General features: G+C 36.4%; 1 protein-coding gene across 2 annotated transcripts in view; it reads right to left on the minus strand.

The window, feature by feature from the left end:
* LOC150087143 (mitochondrial mRNA pseudouridine synthase RPUSD3-like) overlaps positions 1-9193 on the minus strand; it is a 170476-nt gene extending 161283 nt beyond the window's left edge. For both annotated transcript variants that reach the window (XM_090371846.1, XM_090371847.1), the window contains exons 1-2: positions 9090-9193; positions 4974-5219 (exon numbers count right to left, since the gene is read on the minus strand). In XM_090371846.1, the coding sequence (XP_090227972.1) occupies positions 4974-5205 (232 nt within the window). In that variant the 5' untranslated portion in view covers positions 5206-5219; positions 9090-9193. The remainder of the gene's footprint in view (positions 1-4973; positions 5220-9089) is intronic.
* Positions 9194-10789: the final 1596 nt, after the last annotated feature.

Here is a 10789-nt window from a genome sequence, read left to right on the forward strand (position 1 = left end):
AGTGAGGATAGAATGCCTCCCTGTGGCACTCCCTATGAAATGGAGTAATATGCAATAAAATCATCATGAGAGATTATGAGGATTCTTTTCTTAGAATGTTACATAAAATCTCCAGGAGACTGCCTTGTAAAGTAGTAAGATAGAATTTGTTCCAGAACCATTATCGAGATATTGTCAAAAGCTGCAGCTATCAAGGAAGATAATATCGAGCTGTTCTTCATTGTTGAGAGCTTTCTGCATCCAGAAAAGGGTCTCAAGGAGATTTGTGACAGTTGATCTTCCAGATAAAATGGAGTGCAGGTGCATAGGATGATGCCCAAAGCACTGTTGGGTGAGAGCTGAGAGAAGGGTTTTCTCAAAAATCTTCAAGAGGGTGCAACTTACACTATGGGTCTGTAGTCTTTGGCATTTTTTTGGTTTCTTTATTTTGGGAATAGTCCTTCCTATGTAGCTGTTTCATATACATGGGAGAGCACCATTTTGAATGATTTCATTGAAGGTGTGATGCAACACCTCAATAATGTAAGAGTCGCTGATTTTTGCCATGAAAAGAGGAAAATTATCAGGACCAATGGTTGCTTTATCAGGAAGTTCATTTATGGCTTTCATGAGGTTTTCTTTGTAATTGTGATGATTGTTAGAGGTGACTTTCTTAGTAAGTTTGAGGGATCTTCTTTTTCTGTGATTCGGTGAAGGAAATCAGTTATTCTCTTCCTGTTTTCTTCGGTTACTAATGCTGGGCGAGGGAGGTTGTCCAAATGTCTTCTTGGACCATTCACTAAAGACCTCAGCAGACATCAGACCCTTTTTTCTCTTATCACCAATAATCCTTTTTCCCTGTTTGAGCTTTGAAAATACAGCTGCGTAATGCGCTCGTCTTTTCAGCTTCATGAAGTGAGCACTCTTTTTTGTACTGAATGTGGTCATTAGGATGGCCTGTCTTCAGCCACTTCCTGTAAAGTCTTGGCTTTTTACAAAAGGCATATTTTATCAGTGGATTAAACCAGTTTTTGGATTTCCCAGTTATCTTTATGACCCTCAATGGTCCTTCATAGGTAATTTTTGTGAGCTTTAGGACCAGTAGCTGGAGAGCTTCCTGTGCCAGCTTCATGTTTAATTCTTGCCATGTATATTCTCAAAGTTCTTTGAGAAAGATGTTTGGCTTGATATATTTTACAGAAAAGGTTGTTCTGGGCATGCTGTTAAAATTTCCGCCATCTCTCTGATTGGCACCAGCAACACTGAGTGTGGTCTCTACAGCTATGGGATTGTGATCTAACTTAAAGTGAAACAAACTGTCTGCTAATCTAATCCTAAGTGTATTGTAATAGACAACATCCAACCGTTGATCCACTCTAGTTGCTGGAGTAACCAGAAGTTTCAGATTAAGTTGTGAAAGATAGTCAAGATTTCTTTTTGCATCAATATGTTTTGGAATTAATATGTTGAAGTCTCCTAACAGGATTGTACCTACAACTTCATTGAAATTAACGGTAAGCCATGCAAGGAGCTCATTTCTGAAATTCCTGGTGTGCTCAGGGGCAGATATATAAGACAGATTTGTAATTTTATTTTCCCACTGAAAAAGGTAGCACAGGTGGCTTAAAAATTATCTGATTTAGTGAGGTGTTCCTTTGTAGATTGATGTTCATCTTTATACAGGATCATGATTCCTCCACCCAGTTTTTCAGTTCTTCCAGTGCCATCACGTTTATATACAAGATGATTAGCAAGGATGTTTATGTGTCCGTTATTGTGTAACCACATTTCAACAAAGCAAATGTAATCAAAGTCAGCCATCATCATGCAGGTTTGTAGAGTGGAAAGCTTGTTGTAAATGCTTCGATGTCCTGGAAAAAATACTGCACACTGCCAATCCCCTGCCATGGGGAGGGGAGGATTTGGTTGCTACTGTGATGTTTCAGATGGGCTATTTGATCTTGATTTTATCATCCATCTATCCCTGTATGTTTTAACCAGCGACCCTGTCGACCAGTCCTAAAAATTCAAAGTAGCAATGAGGACTATCCCATTGGGTAGATGACAACAAAGGAGGCGTAAGCCGGATGCCTCGTTTTTGATCGTTTAACTTCTACTGTTAATCCAAACTCAGTTTTACACATCTTTGATGTTACTGAGCTGCACTGCTAGGCCTAATCTGGAGATAAAGATCTTCTCTCACGTAGGAACGGCTGTAATATTATAATTGGCCAGCCTATTCAAATCTCGGTCGGGTGTGCTATGAACATCAGTATCAGAACCCTTGTGATTAGAAAAGCAAGGTACTATACACTGCCAGACATCATTACAAGTAGTATGTGTCCCATTCAAGGTGTTGCCACTTGTTTCTGGCAAAAGTGAATGCGAAATACTATTGGAACTGGAGTCCTGTAGTCTGTGGGGTACTTCCGCTATCTTGTTTTTCTCTCTTAAGTTTTCGCTGATGATGTCTGCCAGGGGCAAAGGTTGAAGACGTTGTAGAGCAGATATCATCTTTTAAAGGCACAAAAGGTGATATTGTTGTACACATTGGCACTAATGATATTAAGAGTAGGAGACCGGCGGAATTACTTAACTAGTACAGGTAAAAACAAGCCGTGAGTTAGGGTTGAACTTGAAAGTGTCTGCAATTTTGCCCAGACACGATAGGAGGGGGTATACGATGAGAGCCTTGTCGATCATTTCGGCCCTTGAGAGATTTTGCAAGGCTTGAGGGGTACAATTTTTCTCAGCCTGGTCGGTGCTTGTTAACAGGAGAGGCTGCTTCTACGGGGGGATGGGATACACTTAAATAGAAATGATGCAAGAATATTTGCTGATGCTATTGAGGCAGAGTTAGGTAGGTCAGAAAACTACTAGCTTGGGGGGGATACACGGACTAATAGATTAACAGTAGCCATTGGCAGAGATGAAAGTGACTGCTTGCACTACTTCTATTGAAATGCAATTGAGCAGCAACCTCGAAAGGAAGGCAATGGGGATTTCCAGGGCTGCTGGGAGTCATAGTGGAACAAATAATGTGTTAAGGTAACTAAGAGTAGAAACAGGTGCATGTATACTTGCATGTACACCAATGCTAGGAGTATAGTTAATAAATTTGATGAGCGTGAAATGCTAGTCAAGACATCAAAGGCATCAATGTGTACAGAAAGAATAGACAGGACAGAAAGGAAGGAGGGGGGGTTATGCTGTTAGTTAAGAAACACATAAAATCTAAGGAAGTGCATCCAATTGACGTTGGTGGACAACGCAATGTTGAGTCTGTTTGGTGTGACATAAGCACTGGGAAAGGAAAAATGAGTGTAGGTGTGTGTTATAGGCCTAATGAATCTGATGAGTATAATGAGCAATTGTGCAGTGAAATAGAGTGGGCCAGTAAATCAGATTGTCTTATAATGGGCAATTTGAATTTCCCAGAGATTGACTGGAATTTGTGGGTTGGTCACTCACACTCTAGCAAGGTTTTTGTGTATTTAGTGGATGATTGTTTTCTATAGTGGCATATTCAGGAGGCAAATAGCGGGAGTAATACTCTTGATCTGATTATCAATAGTGATTCTTCATGTATTAAGAATCTGCAGATAAAGAAACTACTAGGTGGCAATGATCACATTGCCACCTAGTAGTTTCTGAAGTGGGATTTACTCAAAAAGGTAACTACCATCAGGGGTAAAGGGAAGGGTGAATATGTAAAGGTGATTACGGAGGTCTAAGACAGTATTTTTTGTTGGTTGGGTTTTATTGGCGCTTTAGCAACTAAGGCTATAATGCACCAGTATTTTAATTTGCACAGCAGTGATTGAAATAAAAGCAGGTTGAGGGGGTTATGATGATGGGAGATGAAGAATCTCCTGACATGAGAGGGACGGAACCTCAAAGGCAGCAGAGCTCTGACAGTTGTCCCCTACATCTTCTTCTCGTGTAATCAGAGAAGCACTTGCACTTGCCAAACTGTTGGAATGACAACTGGCTTTGTTATTAGTGGTGGAAGAGTAATCGACTTCACGATGCAGATAGCAATCAACTGCTTTGCTAATCTTAACGCTGGTTCATCAGAAGATGACTGAGGGGAAGAAGGGGGCCTGTAGCCCTTATTCTTTATATGAATGGTATTAATGGAATATAATGAATACTAGGTGGCTCCACCCCCTGCTTGCTTTGCTCACCGACCCAGCGCATGCTTTTCTATGTGTATGACGGAGTAAGTCAAATCTTTTCTATGTAAAAGATACATCTGTCAAAATACGCTGATCGATATTTAATCAGGAAATGGCCTATGTAATTATTTACCTGTGGATTTGTAGTGTGCAGCATTCTAAGGTCGAATAAATATCACTATGTAATTATTTACCTGCGTTTACATGAGTCACTTAGGAAAAGATTCCTAAATGCCTGGTAAAAATTCAGATCTCCATAATTCGACTATAAGTCAGGATTTTGATTTGATTTGATTTTTAATGGCATATTGGCTGCTAAAGCCATAATGCACCAAGTCAAATTTAAAAGGCTACTAAACATTTTGGTAGCCTAGGCTCTAAAAGTCAGGAAGAAGGCAGTGATTGGCAGGTGCCACTCACTGTTTAGCCCTGCCCCTTTCCTCTTAGGTTGACATCCCTAGGGTGTTTATCCCCCCACTTGCCGCTGTTTTAAAATCGGGAACTTGTTTCTTGTTTTCCAATTTTAAAACAGCGAAAACTTTAGGAAAACTTTTTTAATGTATAGAGAGATAATGGAATATATAATATAATATAATATAATATGAATATAATGGAATATAATGATATGAATGGATGGTTATATGAAAGTACTGACAACTTTTTTTTAATCTGTGAGGTACACAAATTTCATCAGAAGGACTGATGTAATACTGTATATAAAATTTATACAGCATTAATCTCTTCTATCTAAATTTGTTTAATTTTTCTTTACTGCACTCTAATTACCATTAAACACATATCAAAAATATATCTTACCTTTGTTATAGATCACATTAGCACAAACAAATTCTGCAAAATCATATTTGGATTTCCAAGGATAAAGCTGTCTATAGCAATGATCTAAAGGAGCATCACATGTTGATACCTTTTGATCCCAAGAAAGCTTTGACTGGATTTTTAATCTTCTTTTGTACAAATTTTTCCTCATTGCATTGTTCAGAGCATGAAGCTGGGAAATTGTAATACTAACTGTGCAGGACGGAAACATCTCCAAAAGTGAGTCTACAAAAATTTTATAATTCATACATAATTCAATAGATTTATGCACATGCACTTTTGCTAATATACCTTATATAAAATCAATAAACAAATCAGCTGTTTTCAATCTCAGATTATCTAAGTTATTTAATTAGCATTAGTATTGGCAAATGATGCAAGAAAGCAATCTTATATAGCATCATTCAAAAAAAAAAAAAAAACACTTCCCACATCATCTGTCTATCCTTCCAACAATTTGTCTACTTTTAACTTCAATTTATTCAAATTTCACATGTTACATATAATAGATGGAAGTTTGTTCCAACAATCAACTGCCCACTGGCTGAAGGCAAACATCAACACATATATTCTACAACCATCCTTCCTCAATACACAAACTATTGAATGGAATGAAAGGAGAAATGGGAGGGGTTATTTTATTTATTTTATTTTTTTTTTTGGCTGATGCTGTATACCACTTGCTTTCTGGCATCATTTGCCACTGCTAATATTTGAATTTAAGTCCCCTCGTGTACATAGTTTGAGCAAGAGGAAGCCTGCCATCAGCACTGAGCATAGTCAATCTATTCACAGCCTTAAACAGCTCAATCAGATCATCTCATAGGAGCCAAGTTTCCAGACACAGAATATACAAAACTGAAGCTTTTCTTGGCAAATAGTATCCTTTTGTTCTCCTCATGAATCTCCTCCACATTCATTCTAGTAGACCTACATCATTCATAAAATGAAGCCTCCAAACCCATATGCAGTATTCAAGATGCAGCCTAACCATTTCCCTATACAATGAGATAATCAATCACTTCCTTATCCCTGATAGCAAAATTCCTGTATATTATTGACAAAATGCAATGAGCTGTCCTGACAGCCTGTCTGCACTGCTCAGAGAACTTCATATCTGACTGCACAATTATCCTCAGGTCTTTTACATTTTTAACTCCAACCTGACTGTATTACCACACAGTAAGCAGTTATACATAAGTATGTAAGTAAGCAGTAGTACCATATGGTTAGTTAATCTCGGATTACTACTGCCCAAATGAAATACCTTACATTTGTCGATGTTAAACTTCATTACCATTTCTCACCCCATCTGTTTAAGTTTTCTAGATCCTGTTGCAGTAGCACACCCAGATTACAGTCATCCTGCCAACCTTTATATCATTGGAGTGGGATTTATTGGCGCAAGGGCTGCTATGACCAAACTACACCTTGCTTTTGTATCATCTGCAAACTTAGACATTAAGCTTGATATATACCTTCATCAATATTATTAATGAATACAGAAACAACAATGGGTCCATCACTGAACCATGGGTGAGGGATCTCCACTAATTACATTAGTCCATGAATAGCAGCATCCATTATATCAAAAGCTTTTCTGAAATCCAAGTATATGATATAAAAATAATTTTTGCACCCAATTATTATTATTATTAGCCATACGGTGCAAGGAAGCCTGAGGCTTTTGCCGCACCAGCCAAAAAATTTCTGAGTTACCCCTGAGAGATTTGATTTGATTTGATTTGGGTTTTATTGGCGCATAAGCAACTTAGCCCCTGAGAGAGAGAGAGAGAGAGAGAGAGAGAGAGAGAGAGAGAGAGAGAGAGACAGAAATAGAAGAGAATCACCAAAAAAGAGAAGAATGATGATATCTAGCTCAGGACCCTGGGTGTGCCAAGCCCATACTCACCAGATGTGAGCCCCTGGGAGTTTTCCTTGGTTACTGCTTATAGCATCCAATCAAATTGGTCAGACAATATCACACCTTAACAAATCGATACTGTGCTGCAGTATAACTACATTTCTGTCTAGATGCGTTGCCATGGTCCTGCATTACTTCTTTAACCAGTAATTCCATTATTTTCCCTGGAACTGATGCTAACAGGTCTGTAATTACTCGTGTCAGCCTTTGATCCCCCCCCCCCCCCCCTTTGTGAACAGGCAATACATTTGCACAATATAATTAGGTGCCCAATGGCAAACAGAGATTTCACCTTGATTTCAAATGTTTTTTTGATAATTCTAGCCCCTAATTAACAATGGCCAGGTATTTGTTGCAGTAACATGGATTTAACAACTCAAAATACATATACCTCTGAATTTTGAAAGCAGAACATTTTGTAATTTTTGCCATGTGAAAGGCATTACATGAGGCTAAGGTAACTACATGCCCAGTTTTTAAGGGACTGTCCTGATTTTAGGTATGGGAGTTCAATGTGCATAAAAATGTGTTAAAGATGCTGTTTTGTCTCATTTTTCATGTAAAACTATTTTTTTAACTAATATACATGGTAAAAAGTAACTGACTGATTTTGTTTTTTATGATGCATCATGAATAAGGCATCATGTGCCAAATCCACAGAAAAAAATTAATAATATATAGTTTGTTAATTTAACATGGTGGTTAATTATCATTGTGATAAATAGAATATGGATACATTTTATATCTAACATTGCTGAAATGGAAATGCTAAGGAATTATAATAAAGCACCAATGAAAACTGTATGTTCACCTTGATAAGTTAATACTATCAACATCATGTTGTTCTGTTTCCACACATAGAATAATCATGATAAGGGAGAATCATTTTATAATTAAAAAAGAAATATAAAAAATATAAAAATATAAAACTTAAAATACAACACTGGGTGTTTTATTTTTTCTCCATTCAGTATAATGCATCTTATAAAGAAGAATCTGAAGGAATAGATATTTATCAAAACAGATCCCTTTGATGATGATGTTGAATACACTGTATGCATGACATATTAAGTACTAGACAGGGAAGTCATGCTGATATAAAAGCTCACTTAAGATAAAGTAAACATAAGATTTATATTTTTATTTATTAGATTTATTTATTTATTTTTTTTATTCAATTGTCAGAAAAGAAATATTTTTGCAATTTCATAGAAGTTTGATATAAAACTGTATTGTCACATTCAAAAACATGTTTGCTTTGATTTAAATATTTCCTGCAGCAAAGGCAGGTTTTAACTAGTGTGGATTTTGAATTTCTAAATGCCCTGAAGAAAGACTTCATTTCCTAGTTCTACTTGGTAAAATATGATTATATTCAATATTCACATGAAACAAACAAAATAAATAAACAAAACAAAAAACACAACTAATAAGTATGAATAGGATTATGTTTTTTTTTTTTTTTTTTTTACATAAAAATATATTTTGACTTTTCTTCTTCTTCTTTTATCTTGCCATCTTCTATATTTCAAGATTGGCTATTTTAATTTTTGAGGCTGCTGCACTGAACAGTTCTTTTGTGTGCTGGTAAGCCAATTTTCATATTTTTCAAACCAAAATATTCTTGGTATGCCAACACTGCAAACCACCTTCATCTGCAGTGTTTTGGCACATCACCAAAATATTCCTAGTCATATGCCAAATTTCCATAACTCTGTTCATCCTTCACAGTACTTTAATCTTCACAACCCTTTCTATCTAAAATTTTTTTTTTTTTTGTATCTGCCTATATATCCACATTGCTTTTTAGCTGCTCTGTTATTTGTTCAGTCAATGCCTCTCCTCTGTAAAATAGGATCACGACTATACAAACAGCATACAATTCTCAATTTTAGATTCAGGTTGAACTCGCAGCCACTGAATCTTAAGAAATGCATTGCTAGTGCTCTCTTTTCGTTAACTATTTACTATTACCAGCAAATTAAGTATTCTCGATATGTCAAAACCATAAATTCTGTCTTCTGGAGAATAATTTATAATCCATATTCATTACTGATAGCATTAACACATTCTACAATTCTTTGTAAATCCCGTATGTTACATATTTGAATTAAATTATCATTTACATATAGTATGTCAATTGCTACTCCTTAATAACGGTTTCTGCTAACCTATCTTCCAAGGATTGCTTCTGAATATAAGTACAGATGACAGTTTGCATCCCTCTCTTATTCCCCCCTTTTGATATCAATCTCTTCAACTATTTCATTTTAATTCTGTTACGTTTTCATTCTATAAATTTGCAGTTACCTGAATGACAAGAGTTACTATATTATCCTGTAATGATCTTCTTCTGCAAGTATACTGTCTAACACTTTCTTAAATTTTTCTGTTATTTTTTAAAATTTAAATGAAATCAAATCTTCCAAAGTACTTTTGCCCACAAATATTCTCTAATTGGTTTTGTTTTCATTTCGTGAATTAAGAGACGTTATTTTATTTATATATTCTCACATAATCCAGTGTCTAATTTTGCTGTAGAGCTTTGGTTTCACCAGTTATACGTAAACAGAACAAAAATACAAATGTTCACTTGGATCTGCAAAAGATACAATGTATTGTATTTTACACTGGTTTTTATTGTTATCTCTTAATGTTTTATTAGTTATTTTCCTTAACATTTTCATTTCTTTCATTTGTTTATTTTATTTTTGCTGTTGTGTCAGTTGCAAATTTACTATTGCTGAGAATCAAATTCTATTTAATTTATTTTTTAATTTTCAGTAAATATTTTAATAATATTGTATTTTTCAAGTCTTTCAAAAACCAGAAGGTATACTCTATTCAACTAAAAAAATCCAGAGGGTATACGACATGTACCCTCTACTACAGCACAGAATAGTAACATACATAGTGGACGTATTGGAGTTGGGCTGAAAATAGCAATTCCGGCTACATGTTAAAATCGCATAGACAGTGGAGGCCCCACTTTCAGAACATAGAAAAAGGCCGGAACATTGTGAAGAAGTTAGCAATGTTCCTGGAGTATTTTCTAAAGGTTTGTTATTGCGTTGGACAATATATCAATTCGCAGATTATTAGTATATAATTTTCATAATTTATTATTACTCCAATCCAAAAATAAGAACACTAAGAACGGCCGACGATTATCTTACTTCTCTGTGTACAACAGCACTGCTAATGCCTGGATTGTCCCAAATGTCTAGAAGAAATCGGCAGTTGGGCTGGGAAGTCGCAGTAGGGATTTACCATTGAGAGGCACAGGGTGCTGCAGGTGGGTGGCAGTGTTCCCAGATTGGCGTACCAACTGTGTAGTACTACACTCAGGGTAGTGGAGAATGAAAAAGACCTGGAGGGTAATTGTGCAGTCTGATATGAAGTTCTCTCAACGGTGTAGACAGGCTGTCAGGACAAAACATAGGGTTTAGTTCAATGATATATAGGAATTATGATAGCAGGGACCAGGGAAATGATTTTTCTAGTGTATGGGCAATGGTCAGGCCACATCTTGAGTGCTGCATACGGGTCTGGAGGACTCATTTTAGGAAAGATGTGGAGCTATTGAAGTGGCGCAGAGAAGGGTAGCGAGATTGGTGAGGGGAACAGGGTGATCTTACCAGGAGGATATTGTTCTCCCAAGGCCAATAGAATGGGCGCACTGCCCAGTGAATTTAACTGACCGCCCGGCTAAAATTTAAGCGATTCCCGCGGTACCGTATTATACTGCTCACTGAACTCAATCAATATTAATTCGAACATATTATGATAATGAGATCAATGAGATAGGAGGAATAATGTTAAATTATGCAATTAATTTTTGTTGTAGATCGTTTAAGTCACAATTAAAAAT

This window comes from Mastigoproctus giganteus, chromosome 4 (assembly GCF_048544385.1).
Source record: "Mastigoproctus giganteus isolate SK-2022 chromosome 4, ASM4854438v1, whole genome shotgun sequence".
In the NCBI taxonomy this organism is placed as follows: Eukaryota; Metazoa; Arthropoda; class Arachnida; order Uropygi; family Thelyphonidae; genus Mastigoproctus; species Mastigoproctus giganteus.